General features: G+C 43.5%; 1 protein-coding gene across 1 annotated transcript in view; it reads left to right on the forward strand.

The window, feature by feature from the left end:
• The window catches only part of PAOX (polyamine oxidase), a 131,421-nt gene that overhangs the window by 21,172 nt on the left and 90,905 nt on the right, over positions 1 to 19,344 (forward strand). Inside the window, exons 2-3 of the mRNA XM_073686119.1 lie at positions 5,971 to 6,454; positions 6,582 to 6,775. Of these exons, the coding sequence (XP_073542220.1) occupies positions 5,971 to 6,454; positions 6,582 to 6,775 (678 nt within the window). The remainder of the gene's footprint in view (positions 1 to 5,970; positions 6,455 to 6,581; positions 6,776 to 19,344) is intronic.

The raw sequence follows: 19,344 nt of genomic DNA on the forward strand, positions 1-19,344 counted from the left end.
ACTACTGCAACCTGCTGCGCTGTGTCTTCCCTTCTAACACCCTCGCACCCCTCAATCTATCCTAAACTCTGTTGCCCGACTAATCCACCTGTCCCCCCACTATTCCCCAGCCTCTTCCCTCTGTCAATCCCTGCATTGGCTCCCCATCGCCCAGAGACTCAAGTTCAAGACCCTAACCTTGGCATACAAAGCCATCCACAACCAGGCTCCTCCATACATCTGTGACCTAGTCTCCTGGTACTTACATTCATGCAACCTCCGATCCTCACAAGACATCCTTCTCTACTCCCCTCTTATTTCCTCTTCCCACAATCGCATACAAGATTTCTCCCGTGCATCCCCCCTACTCTGGAACGCTCTGCCCCAACACATCAGACTCTCGCCTACCGTGTAAATCTTCAAAAGGAACCTGAAGACCCACCTCTTCCGACAAGCCTACAACATGCAGTAACCCTCGCTCCATCATACCACTGCACGACCAGGTGTATCCTCACCTACTGTATCCTCACCCATCCCTTGTAGATTGTGAACCCTTATGGGCAGGGTCCTCTCTCCTCCTGTACCGGTCAGTGACTTGTTTTTGTTCAAATTATTCTGCTTGTTGTTTGCTATGTACCGTATTTTTCGGACTGTAAGACGCACCTAGGTTTTAGAGGAGGAAAAAAATGTAAGCAAAAAATTGTGGTCACGATGCACTGTTAAAGAGGAGGGGGTCTACTGCTGACACTGGTATAGGGGTAATGTCCCCCAATTCTGATAATATCCCCCATCCTGGTATATATGCCCCCCTTCCTATTAAATGTGGCCCCCATCCCTATCCTGGTATGCATGGCACCCCTCCATCCTGGTATGCATGGCACCCCTCATCCTTATCCTGGTATGCATGGCACAGCAATCCCCATCCTGGTATGCATGGCACCCCTCATCCCTATCCTGGTATGCATGGCACAGCAATCCCTATCCTGGTATGCATGGCATCCCTCATCCCTATCCTGGTATGCATGGCATCCCTCATCCTTATCCTAGTATGCATGAGATCCCTCATCCTTATCTGGTATACATGGCCCCCTCATCCTTATCCTGGTGTGCATGGCCCCCTCATCCGTATGTTGGTATGTATGATCACCCTCATCTTTATCCTGGTATGTTTGGCCCCCTCATCTTTATCCTGGTATGTTTGGCCCCCTCATCTTTATCCTGGTATGTTTGGCCACCTCATCCTTATCCTGGTATGTATGGCCCCCTCATCCTTATCCTGGTATGTATGGCCCCCTCATCCTTATCCTGGTATGTATGGCCCCCTCATCCTTATCCTGGTATGTATGGCCCCCTCATCCTTATCCTGGTATGTATGGCCCCCTCATCCTTATCCTGGTATGTATGGCTCCCTCATCCTTATCCTGGTATGTATGGCCCCCTCATCCTTATCCTGGTATGTTTGGCCTCCTCATCCTTATCCTGGTATGTTTGGCCTCCTCATCCTTATCCTGGTATGTTTGGCCTCCTCATCCTTATCCTGGTATGTATGGCCCCCTCATCCTTATCCTGGTATGTATGGCCCCCTCATCCTTATCCTGGTATGTATGGCCCCCTCATCCTTATCATGGTATATATGGCCCCTCATCCTTATCCTGGTATGTATGGCCCCCTCATCCTTATCCTGGTATGGCCCCCTCATCCTTATCCTGGTATGCATGGCCCCCTCATCCTTATCATGGTATGCATGGTCGTCCTAATCCCCATCACGCTGCACATAAAAAAAATTAACACTACTTCTCACCTTTCTTCTCTCTCCAGCGCTGCGTCCTGTATGCCCATTGCCATGTGCGGCTCACAAGGAGAGATCAGCTGCCGGAAGTTACTGCTCCCCACGCCGGGACTGTGTGCGCGGGGAGCAGTGACTTCATGCTCCTTAATAGCTGACACACAGCGTAGCCGCAGCATGGCTCCTGCTGCTGCTGGGCAATCGCGTGTGCCCTTTATCCCCTCCCCACGCCCATGTAAGGTGTCCATGATTTTTTTGAAGATGTAGAAACTTCTACAGATTATTTTTACTGTAAAAGAAGATGTTAAGAATTCTCTCCCGCAGACCCCTCTTCATTCTCTCCTCCCTTATCTACCATTTGGCAGAGGAGAGGAACTGACACTCCACGCAGCTGCCTGTATGCAAATCTCAGCACACAGGAAAAGTGGCTAAGTAGACAAATTTTAACACAAAAAGGTGCTACAAATCCAATTAACATACGAATGCAGTCCCTCTTCGCTCCTGCCAGAAATTGAAGGAAAGAGGAAATGGCTCGTTTAGGCCTCAAAGGGATCTAATCGAAGTCTCCAGACTTTTGGGCACCGACACGAAATATTGAAAATTCCAGAATTCTGATAATAGGACCCATATTTTTAGTGACAGGGTCAGCTAAGGAACAATATGGATATTTTCCCTTCACTGTAAGCCCCTCCGGGGGGGTTTTGGTGCAGAAGTAACGAAATAGCAGACCACAACTACGCCTTGACAGAAAATATGGCGTCTCTTGCAAGCTTCTGAGAGCAACCAGCAAGAAGTTATCGTGGAAGTTAGATATTTTAATAAAAACATGAAGGGTGGAGCCCGAGCCCACATGATGTATATACGCTACCAAAAAGCAGGCGTCCAGTCAGGCCTGTATTATAGTTCAAACTCGGCCGGTGCTGGCAGAGAATAATCATATTTGGGCTATCGTAAAGCTGGCAGTAACCTTACAGGGCATATACACATATTCCATGCGTGGGAATTCGGAGGTGTAATGCCATACGCTTTCTGCCTGCTTGCCGATAGCTACGCAGTGAGTAGTCGGGATCGTGTGCTCGCGAATCCCTGAACAATCCTGTGGATTCCTAACAAACTGATGGCAGCGGCAAGGTATTGTGTGATCTCCCCAGTGTCGTCCCTCTGTGCGTCCCTGACATACTTCATAATAAAGCTAATTACAAAAGTGGTTAGGATGTAAAGATAGTTAGAAAGGACATTTTAGGTATTGGACAGGGTTGCCAACTGTTCAGAAATTCCAAGAGAGTCCGTATAAATAAGGCATTTTTTTGTGTTCATAAAAAAATGTAAGATGTCCATGATTTTTTTTGAAGATATAGAAACTTCTACAGATTATATTGACTGTAATTATCATCATTTTGCAGTTTACCTTGAATGCAGCTGATGTCTTCATATCAGAATTTTGGGTTGTAAACATGAATCACTTATAATCATAATGATTTATCATGGTTTTACAATGTGTCTGTAAAAAAATATTATCTGCCTGTGATTTTTTTTCGTAAGCTGTGCAGAAAAATAAAAAGTCAAGTTGGCAACCATGGTATTGGACCACCCCTTGAAAATCCTTCTTTCTGGGGAGATTATTGAATGAATTCCATCATTTCTGTTGGACCTTGTGGTGAGAGAGCCTGTACTTTGTATATACAGTATAGCTCGTGTTTTTGAGGTAATGAAACCGATTATCTCTTTCTGATCATATCGATGGGTGTAACTTGTTTCCTCTTTCGGGATGGTATTTAGCATCATGCCTTAATGCACCATGTTCTAAAACATTCCTGACGAAGGACAGCGGTTTGAAACGCGCATCAGTGTGTGTGTTGTGCAGTTGTTCATCACACAGGTAACTAACTGCATATCTACAGGTATCATCTGGCATTCATTTGTCAACCTCATTATTTGCACCCTTGGGACATATATAGTATAAGGGTCGTATCTTTTTGATGCATAATTTACCACTATAATGGTTTGATACATGTGACATCATTGGTCCATATGCTGTTATTGGTGGGAGAAGCATATCATAGTTACCCCTCTACCCACCTTTCAGAATTTTTGTTTCTCTGTTGGTGCTCCCCCTCCCACCCCTTTTTTGGGGGAATCATCCGGTATTAGTGTGTCTGGTAGCCAGGGTGTTCTTTTTTACTTTTGGTTTACCCCTGTGTGCATAGGCTATTAGACCATGATGATATGGGAGGTGTGGGATATTTTCTACACATGACATAATTGTCTAATGAATGTTTGTTTACCTGTGTAACACTAACATGTTCTAATCTATATTGGATTGTACGATTTATTCTGTGCGCGCATCTTTTTCTTCCTTGTATGTAGAACCACTTTTTACCTACTGTTTAATAAAGGTTTTTTATGAATTACCAACTTTGATTATTTTCTTCAATGTACTTTTTCCTTTGGACCTTTTTTTTCGGTTTGTTCTCCCTGCTGTTTTGCATGTATCTCTACCGAATGGTCTGCCATTCCATGGTCCTTGTGCTGACTTCCATGTATTGGATTTCATGCCATAGACTGGACTTTTATACACCAGCATTATTGTATGGTTTTCAAGTGGTCGTTTTCTCATGTTCTAAAAATATATTCCTGATCTGAATGCTGCTTCTTGATTCAGTTATGCAGAGGTTATGTTGTGCGGCTTATGTATTTTGATTTACAGGGGTATTCTAGCACAAAGAATGATCAGTTCTATACACATGGAAAGTGTGGTCAACCTTTTTAAACAGGCCATTAATTGAAAGCCAATGGTTTTACATGGAGCTGATTGATAATCTTTTAACTTTCGCCCTTAGTCATGGTGTAATAGTTAACTGCGTTATTTTGCAGATCGGGTATATACATCATATCTTGTATAGTATCAGGATCACGGGATCGCCAAACCGACCCTGCTGCCAGTTAAGTCTTGCTGCTTATCAGGCTCCACCCATCGCTCATTAAGCTCTGCCCCCTTTTCAGTGGCTGGCTAAATAAGTACTTTCATTGAACCCGTCATGAAGATGTACAGGACAGCTTACAAACAGAGGAGAAACATCCCTCCTCCTCTACAGCAGTGTTCTTCTAGTGTCACAGACACAGCTGATCGCACAGGTTTGTGATTAGTTGTTTCTGGTCAGCACCACACTGACCACAACTAGGACTCGGTGGCAGAGACTGTATGACAGGAGTGGAGGAGCCAATGATCCAGGTGCAGAAGACAAAAAAAGGGCTGCTAGGTGGGGAAAGAGACATTTTTCTCTAGTAAAATCTATTACAAATCTTCAAATCTTCAATTATAATGTTGATATATAAAAAAATAGGTGTAGTTACTGTTAATAGCAGGCCGATACAATATTGCATTTGCGCCTACTCCTTGTCTATAATCTCCTGTGTTCTGTTTTGTGCCAAATTCTTCTGTTAAGTTACTCCTATTTTGAAGTCGATTTTCTACTTATTCATCTGCTTTTTCCTCTGTTCACTATTGTGGGAGTGTTGTTTGTAATCCAGATGTTTGGGGGCAATTCATTATTTCCAAATGTTCTCCAGTTTCCCCCTGGATTGTTTCTTTTTTGTATGTTAGAAATGTTTGTGCAAATGTTAAATTGAATGCAACATTTTAAAGGATCATGTGCCTTTTTGCTTTTAAAAGGCGCAAAAATAAAGGTAAAGACAGTAGTAAAGATCATTTTTTTTATTTTGCTCAAAATTCTTGAACCTGTGTGCACCATTTTAAAAAATTTGGCACTAAAAAGTGCAATGAATACTACAAAACAAAAAAAGGCAAATGAACAATCGTACCTAAAATCCCCAACTTGCATGCTTTTTCAAGAAACTACTGAAATGACAGTGACATTAATAAAAGCTTTGAATAGTGGGCTCTGGATACTGAGACTACCACTGATCATTGGAATGAAGAGGCAGAAGCAGTTGATCTCACCTTGGAGAGTAAATCATTGTTCAAGTTCATAGAAAATCAATGGCCAGTAGAACACTGGCCTCACTCATGAGAGCTGGAAAATGCCAGTCACAGTACTTGTCTGAGCGTTCCTGCCTCTTCTTTCTAGAATTGATAGTGGTCCCAGCTCCTGAACACTCACCAATCAAAACTTCTAATATGACATTATGCAGATGCAATTGGAAAATAATCAGCTGTCTAACGACATTGTATTTTTCTTTTATAGGAAAAGGTCTGATTGAGGTTGGGGCACAATGGATTCATGGACCATCTGCACGCAATCCAGTCTTCCAACTGGCATCTCAGTTTGGTCTTTTAAGCCCAGATGCTTTGCTTGAAGAGAATCAAAAAATTAACATTCATGGCCATCCCCCTGACATCTCAATTGTTTTCAGTAGTTCTGGAAAAACAATCAACCCAGAAAATTTGACCACTATTACAGAGTTGTTTTACAATTGGCTGGAGCAAGCCCGTAATTTTACCAGTGGCGATTGCGATCCTGAAGCTAGTGTAGGACATTTTATCCGCCAGAAGATTGTTAATAGCTCAAATGAGTGGGATAAAGATCTGCTCGAGATGTATATGGCTTACTTGAAGGGGTTGCTCAATATGGAATGCTGTGTAAGTGGAACCCATAGTATGGACCATGTGGCACTTTGCCCTTTTGGGGAATATACAATGCTTCCCGGACTTGACTGCACATTTCCTAAGTGAGTATGGTTAAAAATATTCTGGGACAGTTTGCCTTGTATTAACTACTGACTAAATCCTTCTTTGTTGCTTACAATAAAATCTTTGTAGTATTTTGAAAAAAGTATTTATAGCTGTCTTTTTTAGAGGTTATGAAAGCCTTGTGAACCAGATTAAGTCACCCCTTCCAAATGACACTGTGATATTGGAGAAAGCAGTGAAGAGCATTCACTGGAATGGATCTTTTCATGGTGACAACTCGCATGTGTATCCAGTGAAGGTGCAGTGTGAAGATGGAGACAGCTTTATGGCAGATCACGTTGTGGTCACTGTGCCACTAGGTAAGTGATCATGCTTTATACTGTGAACCTTTTATATTATGTGACAGAGTCACTGGTGTGATATACGAGAGGAGGTATGTGTCACTCAGGTTGTTAGCCTGTGTGAACTGAAACCTGCAAAATTTCTGCCAGCATGTTATATGCTGGGGGTTAACTCACTAAAGGGTGTATGGTTTTATGTAAATGGAAAAGAGGGTGGGAAGCCATTCACATTACCTCCCCTTAGGGTATGGCTGAGCAAGGTTTAAATTCTCAGTCACTATTTTTTTTTCTGTAGTTGAGTTTGGAGAGGCAAGGACTCCAGACTGGAAGACCACAGCTCTGAGAGAAGCTGAAAACTGCGACTACAACCTTTTGTGGGCGAACCCCACACTGCTATGAACTGTGCTATCGTTTATCTTTTGTTTTGCCAGTAAGGCCGTGTTTATTTTTGCTGGAGCTGCAGGGCTTTATGCCACATAATAAAGCCTGCAGAGAAAACACGGTTCCTGAGTCTACTTCCGGAAGCGGCCGAGTGAGGCGTCTTACCAATACTTTAGAGTAGGTTTATATGGAACGTATTTGCAACACATTTTCCATTTGGATATTCTGGACAGAAAATTCTGCCACGTGTCACAATATTGGTGTGGTGGGTGAGATTGTATAAGCTCTCATTCACAAGCTGTAGAGAAAACCTGCAGAGTAAGCTAACAACTAAGATCTATAATTAGCTGGAGTAGAGAGATCCACTTAAAATGCAGAGAAATAGATTGATGAGGACAAACATTAGGAGAGAAGATTAGTCAAAGAAAGAGGGGGCAGAGACAGAGCAGAAAGGGGGATAATGCAGGGATACAATGATGTAGATAAAATTAGTAAACATGGGGATCAGGAACAGATCTGAAAAGGGCGTAGAGACAAATTATGTTGATAGCAGGGAGAAGTGCTAGAAAAGTGGTGATGGGAGCAGAGTAAGGCTATGTGCCCATGATGCAGAAATGCTCCGGATTTTTTCCTGACCGTTTCTGCATCTCCCTGGCAGAAAAAATTCATGCGGATTGTACATGCGGATTGTACATGCTTTTTTCCTGCCAGGGACTTTCTGATGTGAAGCGTTCTTCACATGCATTTCCGCATGCGGGTTGACAAGCGCTTTTCCAAGCAATTTTAGCATCACTTGGAAAGTGCTTGACAACTTGGTCACACTATATAAATCCATGCAACCGGCATGGATTTATATAGTGTGACCGTAAAGAATGTTAAAAAATAAAAAAATAAATCTATACTTACCTTCCGATGGTCCCGGAGTCTTGATTCGATGCGTCTCAGCTTACCGGCAGCTCGCGGTACACTGAAGGACCTGCCGACGTCAGCGGTCGTGTGACCCCTCACATGATTAAATGACGTCAGCGCAGGTCCTTCAGTCCACCGCGATCTGCCGGCAAGCGAAGACAAGCACACCGGGGGCCATCAGAAGGTAAATATAATATTTATTTTTTAGTTTATTCTTTGTTTTCACAGGTTCTATGGTACCCGGGTCCAGAGGAGAGTCTCCTCTCCTCCCGACCCGGGTACCATCCGCACATTGAAACACAAGGATTCTGCATGTGCACATGCAGTGATGCGGAATCCAAGCGTTGGTAGCAAAAACGCAGCGCTTCCGCAAAATAATTGGTAGTGCTGCGTTTTTTTCTGCAATGATAATCTGCAGCGGTAATTTCCGCAGCATGTGCACAGCACATGCGGATTATCATTGGGGAACATGGCCGACCTTCTACCAAGCGTTTTTTAAGCGATTCTGCAGCGGAATTGCTGCTGTGGAAACCCTTAAAAAACGCATCGTGGGCACACAGCCTTATGGAGATTGATGAAGGTGAATGCAAAGGAGGCTTGAGAGTAAATCATCCCAAAATAGTATTACATAAAGGTGAGGAAAGGAAGGAGTCCCAATCGAACCATTTGCTAGCATTTAGAACCTTCTCTTGTGTTTGGGTTATCAACATCTCCATACGCTGAACCAAAGCTATGTCTGCAAACCATTCATCTAAGGTTAGGGAATCCAAAGATTTCCAGTGACAAGGGATTATTGTTTTTTGCAGCTTGGAGCAAATGTCTCAGGAACAAATTTTTTTTTTTTTTTTTTTTTTTTATAAATTTCGTTCAGGTATTGGAAACATAAATAACAGAATTGCTTCTGGTCATTTGGGAATAGCTACTCCCCCCAAATCTCCTTGATGACCCCTCTCAGAAAGCCCTCAAGCAGCACAGGACCATCAAATGTGCGATATTGTGCCCTCCCCTGACATGCATCTCAAACAGAGGCTTGAAACTTCCGGGAACCACCTATACAAGACCGAGGGAGCACAGTACCATCTAGAAACCATTTTATAGCATGTTTTTTGAGCCTTGGAGGCTATTTGAGATTTATGGGAGAGGTGAAAACATCTGTCTCATTGTTATTCTTTGAATTTTTTTTGTAGTCAGGAGCAAGTAATTGCTTATAAATGACTGATACGGCATAAGCAGGGTTCGGAGAGTGCAAAGTTTTTTAAAAAGGAATAAGGGGCAGGCATGTTTAGATTGGTTGGGCAGTGACAGATAAAAATGTTGCAGTTGAATATATTCGAATATTTGGCGGATGGTGGGGTTTTGATCATGCAAGATGGAAGAAAGAGGCAACAGATTTCCCTGTGGAGCAACATAATGAAGATGTAGGGGGGACTTTTTTGAGCGACCGAAGAAGGATTTAGTTGAGGAGCCTGTTAGGAACTCGGGGTTGTCTGTTTCAGGGGACAAGAGTCCTTGACTGTCAATCAAAATTCTTGGAACCTGGTGTAGAAAGCATTTTCAGTGTGTGATTAATACTAAATGACATAGAGATATGTTTCGTATGCAACAAGAGGGGCCGTGACCATGGTAAGGTGGGTATAGATAGAGGGCAGATATTGTGTGCTATTTTGACACATAATTTGGCGTGGGAACAGTGTAGATCAAGTATCTTGGATTTTGAATTTTGTTCCAGAAAGAGGATGGAATAAATAGTAGGATGATTTGCCGTAAATATAGCAATCCAGGTAACACTGTCATTTTCAGAATGTTAATTTTTCCAAACCCGGAGTATTCACTTCTATTCCATGAGCTGAGATCTTCCTCTAACTTGGACAAAAACAACTGAAAGTTACAGGGATATTCCAATCTTCAAGATCATATCCCAATCTGTAGTAGGTGTTATAATAATAGTATTAGCAAATACCTCCACTTAGAAAAGTAGTATAGTTTTTCTGATTCTCTATATCTCTTACCTTCATGTGCAGGCATTGCAGGACCTTACTATCCATGGTTACAACCACTGATATAGTGACAATTGGTTAGCTAGTTGCTAGTCGTCATAACAATGGATACCTGAGGTCCTGCACATGAGGAGAGAGACATAGCGAATCAAAAAAGCTATACTACTTTTCTAATTGGATGTATTTGCTAATATTATTATTACACCTACTACATATTGGGATAATATCTTGGAGAGGGGAATACCCCTTTAAGAGAAAACAATCTTAAGAGGTCCTAAGGGATTTGAATGTCCAGATAGGCGGTATCCCGAAACACAGTGTCTGCAAATTGAGATTCTGGTTCTGGCTTTTATCCTAAGTCTTGTGATAAGGCTCGTTAGAGTCGATATTGACTTTTGTGATTGCTACTTCTAATAGGTGGCACTAGAGTTCTAGTCCTCTTCCTCTCTGAAGAGACAATTTGCAGATAGTGAGGGACGTCTAAAAAGAAAATTGTTTCAAGGTTTCTGTTATGGTTTTTGCTACTGAAATGTTTAAGGCTTCAGATTTATCCGTGTTTATTTTAAAATTAGACCATTTCCCACAGCATGACAACTCTAACATCATTGAGGGGAGGGACACATGTGGATTTGAAATATAGATCAAAAGATCAACAGCAAATGCACAGCATTTGTATTCTTGTCCCTTAATCTTGATGCCTTGGAGTTGGCACGTATGGCACCCATAAGGTTTTCCATAACCAGCACATGTAGAAGAGGTGATAATTGGCAACCTTGCCAAGTGCCATTATTAATTTGAAAGGGATCTGATAGCATGCCGTGTCTAGCTAAGAGGGATTGATAGAGAGAGTTTATTTTGGATTTTAGTGTTGCACCCAGGCCAATATAATCTAGAGTTTGGTAGAGGGAGGGCTAGGAGATCCTGTTGAAAGCTTTCTCAGCATCTAATAACAGGAACATAAGAGGGTTTTTGTGTATGGAGGTATAACTAATGATGTCCAGTGTTTTAAAGGGAACTTGTTACCAGTTTTGTCATTTGTCAACTAACACTATCATCTTAATCAGTGCCTATACTGCATTCCATAAATGGTTATACCTGACTCCCCCTGTATACCTCCCAAAAACTTTTTGAAGTTTTCCCCCGCTGTATGTTAATCCTGTCGGCCCGGTCCGATAGGCGTCCTTTCTGGGCTCTTTATCCCTCCTCCAGGCTGCCGCTCGCCGTCCTCCTTCCTTCATTGACGTGGATGTACGCCTGCGTCATTCACATAGCTGGGTGAAATCTCCTGCCTGCGCAATGAAATGCTTTTACCTACTGTGCGCACTTATGTTTTCGGCTTTGCCCGCAGTAGGGCAGAGCATAGTGCGCAGGCGCGAGCTGGCGATTTCTCTGCGCAGGTGCGAGATTTTGCTCAGCTATGTGGATGACGCAGGAGGCATTTTACATGTCAGTCAAGGCAGGAAGAGAAGGAATTTTTAAAGCACAAAACACTGGTGCATGATCAGGCCAGAGAATGTTTCCGATACTAGTTGATGTGATGCAAGGTAGAGCATTATGTTGGAGCAAAATATAGTCTAGATGGCTCTACGAACCATGGGGGGTAGAGTAAAAGCTGTAGTTTTCCCTTCACCCATGACAGCACAGCTGAGAGCGGATCCATCCACCAAGAACAGGAAACCTTCTGAAATAAAAGGGCGGTACCTCTCCCCTGCTTCAGTTGGTTTCCTGTCCTTTATGGGAATCCTTGTTGAAGAAAACAGCGAAATATGTATCACTTGCCCAGGCCTGCCTGGTACTGGAAGAACGGGTTGTGGGCCTGTGGCGCCAGCCTTTAGGTGCTGGATGCGCCGTTCACAGGTTCCCCAGGGACCTGCTGCATGTGCGGGTGCGGGCGGTGAATAGTTCCCGGACTTCTGCAGACCGCCGCACCATCCTTCACCTGCCGTACACATGACCGCTCCGGAGCAATGGGCTCAGCGGTCACACGCTTCTAACGTTACGGTGCTGGGAACACTGGGTAGGGTGTGCCTTGGTGACGTCTGGGGCTGCGCCCGGAAACAAGATGGCGGCACTCTGTGCAATACCTGCCGGCACGAGGAAATGCTGGCGGCGGCTGCTGGAGGCAGGGAGAGGTGAAACCGGAAGGAGACCACAGAGGATCCGGAGGTGGCGCTGACCCCACCCTCCTCCCTATATAAAGGAGTGATATGGGGTCAGAGCCCTGCTTAACAGTCTAGTCACTATGTCTGATCTAGGCAGAGAGCAGCAGGTGTCGCCGCAGTCACCACCACCACCATCTGCTCGCCGGTCAAGAGGTAGTCGCTCGAGTGGTAAGAGCAGCAGCCGTCTCAGCCAGGAGCAGAGGTTCTCAAGACTTCGCGGTCTCCAGAAGGGATGCGTCGTTTATCCCGAATCAGACTTATAATCCGGTATCCTCAGTGGACAGCAGGGGTAAGTGATCTTCATGAATGTCACCATATTTTTGCTAATGGGCCTCCTAATGTGTGTTTAAATCCCCAGGAGGAACCCAAGAAAGTTACCGCCAAGAAGCGGAAAAGCAGGTAATGGAGAACCAAATGGGTTAATTCAAAGAAAAGTTGGAAAGAAAAGTTTGAATCTATGCATTTTTATTTTATTTTGGATATTCCATCCATTCTTTAATCCCCACTTTTTGTTACATCTAATATGAGATGACACATGATGAAAACGGACCACTTAACTTGTGTTATACTATTATGTTTGTACGATTAATGTTTGTTCTAACTGCAACATGTGATTTGTAACTGCTGACCTGGGGTGAAATGTCACTCCATTGTCATATGATCCCCCTGATCCCTTCTTCTACGCGCCTTTTTTCAAATGTTGTCTCCATTTATACCGGCTTCTGCTGAATGTATCGCTATTGTGGTTGTCCTGAGGAAGGAATTTGTACACTTCGAAACGCGTTGACTAATAAACCACTTATACTCGGATTGACATCTTTCATACTTTCTAGATGGCAGCGCAGAATTAAAGGGGTTGTACACTACTTTATATTACCCCCCCCCCCAATGTATCCCCCTGTGGCCCCTAAGACTTTTTGTAAATACCTTATGTTGCAGATAATGCCTGTGAGCGGCGCTATCACTGGCTGCTCACAGACATCACGTGACCTCTTTGTCTTCCGCGTTCCAGGTGGATGCCAGGCTGTGGGTGGGGTTACCCCCTGCGTCACACCCGGCATCCACTGCACGCTCTGCCTCTCCCCGCCCACAACACAGCAGCCACCGCGGGTACTCCAGCGCTGAGTCACGCCTCACTTGTCGTGACGTTAGCGCGGGGTCACGTGATGCCTGTGAGCGGCCACCGATAACGCCGCTCACAGGCATTATCAGCAAGATAAGGTATTTACAAAAAGTCTTAGGGCCCCCCGGGGGGATACATTGGGCGGCTAATATAAAGTAGTGTACAACTTCTTTAACTCATTTGTTTCTCCATCACCTGCATTCTCATCCCCTCATAGGTCTGCAGCAGCCTAAGTGTTTTTAGTGGTTGTGTGCACACAACCCGACCAGGTGAGCACTTTTAAGTTATTCTCTCAATGTTGTTACCCAGATAAGACCCTATTTTTGCGCTTTGTGTCTTTCCAGTTCTCCCTTTACTAAGAAGCGGAACAGGGAATATGTGTTATGCAAAAACCCTCTAGCAGTAGACTGGCAGAAGGAGCTCTGCTCGGACTGCATTCACAGGTCTATTAGTTAGGGTATTATTATTATTTATTTATACAACCCCTGGCAAAAATTATGGAATCACCGGGCTCGGAGGATGTTCATTCAGTTGTTTAATGTTGTTGAAAAAAAGCAGATCACAGACATGGCACAAAACTAAAGTAATTTCAAATGGCAACTTTATGGCTTCAAGAAACACTAAAAGAAATCAAGAAAAAAAATGTGGTACTCAGTAAAGGTAATTTTTTTCAGACCAAGCAGAGGGAACAAATTATGGAATCACCCTGTCAATTTTCATTTCCAAAACTAACACCTGCATCAAATTAGATCTGCTTGTTAGTCTTCATCTAAAAAGGAGTGATCACACCTTGGAGAGCAGTTGCACCAAGTGGACTGACATGAATCATCGCTCCAACACGAGAGATGTCAATTGAAACAAAGAAGAGGATTATCAAACTCTTAAAAGAAGGTAAATCATCACGCAATGTTGCAAAAGATGTTGGTTGTTCACAGTCAGCTGTGTCTAAAATCTGGACCAAATACAAACAACATGGGAAGGTTGTTAAAGGCAAACATACTGGTAGACCAAGGAAGATATCAAACCGTCAAGACCGGAAACTTAAAGCAATATGTCTCCAAAACAGGAAATGCACAACAAAACAAATGAGGCACGAATGGGAGGAAACTGGAGTCAATATCTGTGACCGAACTGTAAGAAACCGCCTAAAGGTGGGATCTACATACAGAAAAGCTAAACAAAAGCCATCATTAACACCTAAACAGAAAAAAACAAGCTTACAATGGGCTAAGGAAAAGCAATCGTGGACTGTGAATGACTGGATGAAAGTCATATTCAGTGATGAATCGCGAATCTGCATTGGGCAGGTGATGATGCTGGAACTTTTGTTTGGTGCCGTTCCAATGAGATTTATAAAGATGACTGCATGAAGAGAACATGCAAATTTCCACAGTCATTGATGATATGGGGCTGCATGTCAGGTAAAGGCACGAAGGAGATGGCTGTCATTACATCTTCAATAAATGCCCAAGTTTACATTGATATTTTGGACAGTTTTCTTATCCCATCAATTGAAATGATGTTTGGGGATGATGACATCATTTTTCAAGATAATACATCCTGCCATAGAGCAAAAATGGTGAAAACATTCCTTGAAAGAAGACACATAAGGTCAATGTCATGGCCTGCAAATAGTCCGGATCTCAGTCCAATTTAAAATCTTTGGAAGTTGAAGAAAATGGTCCATGACAAGGCTCCAACCTGCAAAGTTGATCTGGCAACAGCAATCAGAGAAAGTTGGAGCCAGATTGATGTTCTTTTGTGTTTGTTTTTCATGATTCCATAATTTTTTCCTCAGAATTGAGTGATTCCATAATTTTTTCCCTCTGCTTGGTCTGAAAAAAATTACCCTTACTGAGTACCACTTTTTTTTTTCTTGATTTCTTTTAGTGTTTCTTAAAGCCATAAAGTTGGCATTTGAAATGACTTTAGTTTTGTGCCATGTCTGTGATCTGCTTTTTCTCAATAACATTAAACAACTGAATGAACATCCTCCAAGCCCGGTGATTCCATAATTTTTGCCAGGGGTTGTATAGTGCCATTGATTCCATGGTGCTGTACATGAGAAGGGGTTGCATACCAAATACAAATATCACTTTCAGTAGACAAAGTAACAATGACAGACTGGTACAGAGGGAAGAGGACCGTGTCCTTGCGGGCTTACATTCTACAGGATGGTGGAGAAGGAGGCAGCAGGTTGTGGGGTTGCAGTAGCTCTGGTGTTGAGGTGGCAGCAAGGTCATGGCAGACTGTAAGATTGTTAGAAGAGATGGGTTTTCAGGTTCCGCCTGGAGGATCCAAGTGTGGAGGTTAATCGGAGGCATAGAATTCCAGGGGATGGGGGATATTCGGGAGAAGTCTTGAAGGCGATTGGGTGAGGAATGAATAATTGTGGAGGAGAGAAGGAGGTCTTGGGAGGACCGTAGATTACGTAAGGGAATATATCGGGAGATTAGATCAGAGATGTATGGAGGAGAAAGGTTATGGATAGCTTTATACTGTAGGTCAGTGTTAGTAGTTTGAACTGGATACGCTGGGCAATTGGGAGCCAGTGAAGGGATTTGCAAAGGGGGGTAGCAGAGGAGTATTATTATTATTATTATTATTATTACAGTTGTAAAAGTCGTTCGTCAGAGTCATTTCTCAAAATCAGTTCTCAGACAGGGTATTTAGCCTCTAACTGACATCATTCTGATGTTTGATTTTGATATCTGATCATGTCCTAAAATGGACACTGTGCATCAGAGAGGTGACGTCTGGGCTAGAGAGATAGATCTGGATGTCATCAGCGTACAGCTGGTGCTGGAAGCCATGGGACATTGAGCTATCCCAGGCCAGGGGTATAGATTTGGAAGAGTAGGGGTCCTAGGACAGAGCCTTGAGGGACTCCAACAGAGAGAGGGCGGGATGAGGGGGTAGTGTGGGAGTGGGAGACGCTAAATGTGCGGTTGGAAAGGTATGAGGAGATCCAGGATAGGGCAAGGTTTTTGACACCAAAGGAAGAGAGCATCTGTATTAGGTGGCAGTGGTCAACTGTGTTGAAGGCAGAGGACAGGTCAAGAAGGAGGAGTACAGAGAATTGTCTGTTAGCTTTGGCTGTAAGTAAGTCATTAGTAATTTTGGTAAGGGCAGTTTCGGTGGAATGGTGGGGACGGAAGAGTTAGATGAGAAGTGAGTGGAAAGTTCAGCGTGAACTTGTTGCTCAAGGAATTTGTAGGTAAATGGGAGCAGCTATAAGGGGCGGTAGCTGGACAAGGCTGTTGAGTCGAGGGATGGCTTTTTGAGGATGGGCGTGATTGTGGCATGTTTAAAGGCAGAGGGGAAGGTACCAGAAGTTAGTGATAGTTTGAAGAGATGGGTTAGGGATGGGATGAGTGTGGGGGTGAGGTTGGGGAGGAGGTGGGATGGGATGGGGTTGAATGCACAAGTGGTGAGGTGTGATTTGGAGAGGAGACGAGTAAGGTCTCTTTCAGTGATGTTGGAAAGGGAGGTTATGTGGGAAGGTCAGTGGTCTGGAAAACAAAGTGGTTGTGGTGGTCTGACAGTAAAGACTTGCCTAATTTGGTCAATCTTGTTTCAGGGTACACCTGATTTTGCAGTTAGCCCGAGGTCTGTCATCAGATCGGTAGTAGAGGGTTCCCTAAGAACACTATTCTAAGTGAATTCTGGTAAGTTCCGGACTGGACCAAGGAAATGCAGTGGATGTTGTGTATATGGACTTTTCAAAAGCTTTTGATACGGTTCCACACAAAAGGTTGATACATAAAATGAGAACAATGGGGATAGAGGAAAATATATGTAAGTGGGATAAGAACTGGCTCAGTGATAGGAAACAAAGGGTGGTTATTAAAGGAACACACTCAGACTGGGTCTCAGTTAACAGTGGGGTACCACAGGGGTCAGTATTGGGCCCGATTCTTTTTAACATATTTATTAATGACCTTGTAGGGGGCATACAGTGTTGTATTTCAATATTTGCAGATGGCACTAAACTCTGCAGGGTAATCAATACAGAGTAGGACAATTTTATATTACAGGAGGATCTATGTAAACTAGAAGCTTTGGCTGATATATGGCAAATGAGCTTTAATGGGGATAAATGTAAGGTAATGCACTTGGTCAGAGAAAATAAAATGTATAATTATATGCTTAATTGTAAAACACTGGGCAAAACTGTCACTGAACAAGACCTGGGTGTATTAGTGGACGACAAGCTCACGTTTGGTGGCCAGTGTCAGGCTGCTGCTGCAAAGGCAAATAAAATAATGGGATGCATTAAAAGAGGCATAGATGCTCATGAGGAGAACATAATTTTGCTTCTATACAACTCACTAGTGTGACCACATTTAGAATACTGTGTACAGTTCTGGTCTCCATTGTATAAGAAAGACATAGCTGAACTAGAGCGGGTGCAGAGAAGAGCGACCACGGTTATTAGAGGACTGGGGGGTCTGCAATACCAAGACAGGTTATTACACTTGGGGTTATTTAGTTTGGAAAAACGAAGGCTTAGGGGTGATCTTATTACTATGTACAAATATATATGAGGGGACAATACAAAGACCTTTCTACTGATCTTTTTACTCTGAGGCCTGAGACGGGGACAATTGGGCATCTTCTACGTCTGGAGGAAAGAAGGTTTAATCATAATCACAGACGCAGATTCTTTACTGTAAGAGCAGTGAGACTATGGAACTCTCTGCCGCATGATGTTGTAATGAGTGATTCACTACTAAAATTTAAGAAGGGCTTGGATGTCTTTTTTGAAAAGTATAATATTACAAGTTATATATACTAGATTCCTTGATAGGGCGTTGATCCAGGGAACTAGTCTGATTGCCGTATGTGGAGTCGGGAAGGAATTTTTTTCTGCAATGTGGAGCTTAGTGCTTGTCACATGGTTTTTTTTTGCCTTCCTCTGGATCAACATGTTAGGCTATGGGTTGAACTAGATGGACTTAGTCTTCCTTCAACCTTAAAAACTATGTTACTATGTATTGAGGAAGAGAAGGAAAATTGTATCCAAAACTTTTTCTGATCCTGACTCCTCTGCATTGTCGGATGGACAGTGTCATAGTGATGCCTCACCCTCACCCTCATCCTCCTCGGACAGTGATAGAGGGGGCTGACCATGCTTCCCTGTAGAGGATACCTAAATTGGTAAAAGCTGTCAGAGCCACAATGAGCTTAAAGGAGGACAAATCAGCCAAGCCCCTAGAGGACATAATGATTGGAGGGTTGGAGGAAAAGAAAAAAACGCACCTTCCCGGTAAACGCCAAGGTCCAAGGACACTTTAACAGAGAGTGGAGGAAACCAGAGAAAGCACGTGCCTTGCCTTCATCCTCAAAGAGGAAGTATCCCTTCGAGGAAAAAGACTCGGAAACTTGAGGTAGGGGTACCAAAAATTGACGGCGCTGTATCTAGGTCATCAAAGAGATCAGCTATCCCCTTGAGGATTCAGGGGTTCCTTGAAAATGCGAGTGACAAGAAAGGAAGGTTCCCTGGGTTTTCTGCGGACACAAGGAAAACATATTTTTGGAGGGGGAAATTTAACAGGGGTCGCCCCCCAGGAGAAAAAAGGAAGTGGGATTTTCCAAAACAAAAGGGAATCTGGGTACATTGCCTCCACTTCCAAGAAACCCTCCCAATGACGCCAGACCACCAGTAGGAGGAAGGCTGTCCCACTTTGTTCGGGCCTGGGAGAACATTTCCTCCAGCACCTGTGTCCTGGCTATAGTGAGGGATGGACTGAAAATTCAATTCCTTCAGCAACCACTGCACTTTTTTGTGATGACTGCTATCAGAAAGTCCCCAGAGGAACAACTGGAACTGGAAACAGAGATCTTGAGCCTTGTGGAAAAACAGATCCTATGCAATGTCCCAAACAGTCAAAAAGGAAGGGGATTTTATTCCCCCCCCCCTTTTTTTGATTAAAAAAACAAAACGGACGGTTTATTCAGGACCATTATAAATCTGAAGGGCCTCAATCGCCTGGCAATTAACCATACGTTCAA

This window comes from Phyllobates terribilis, unplaced genomic scaffold (assembly GCF_046119375.1).
Source record: "Phyllobates terribilis strain yellow unplaced genomic scaffold, ASM4611937v1 Scaffold_5__5_contigs__length_657084704, whole genome shotgun sequence".
In the NCBI taxonomy this organism is placed as follows: Eukaryota; Metazoa; Chordata; class Amphibia; order Anura; family Dendrobatidae; genus Phyllobates; species Phyllobates terribilis.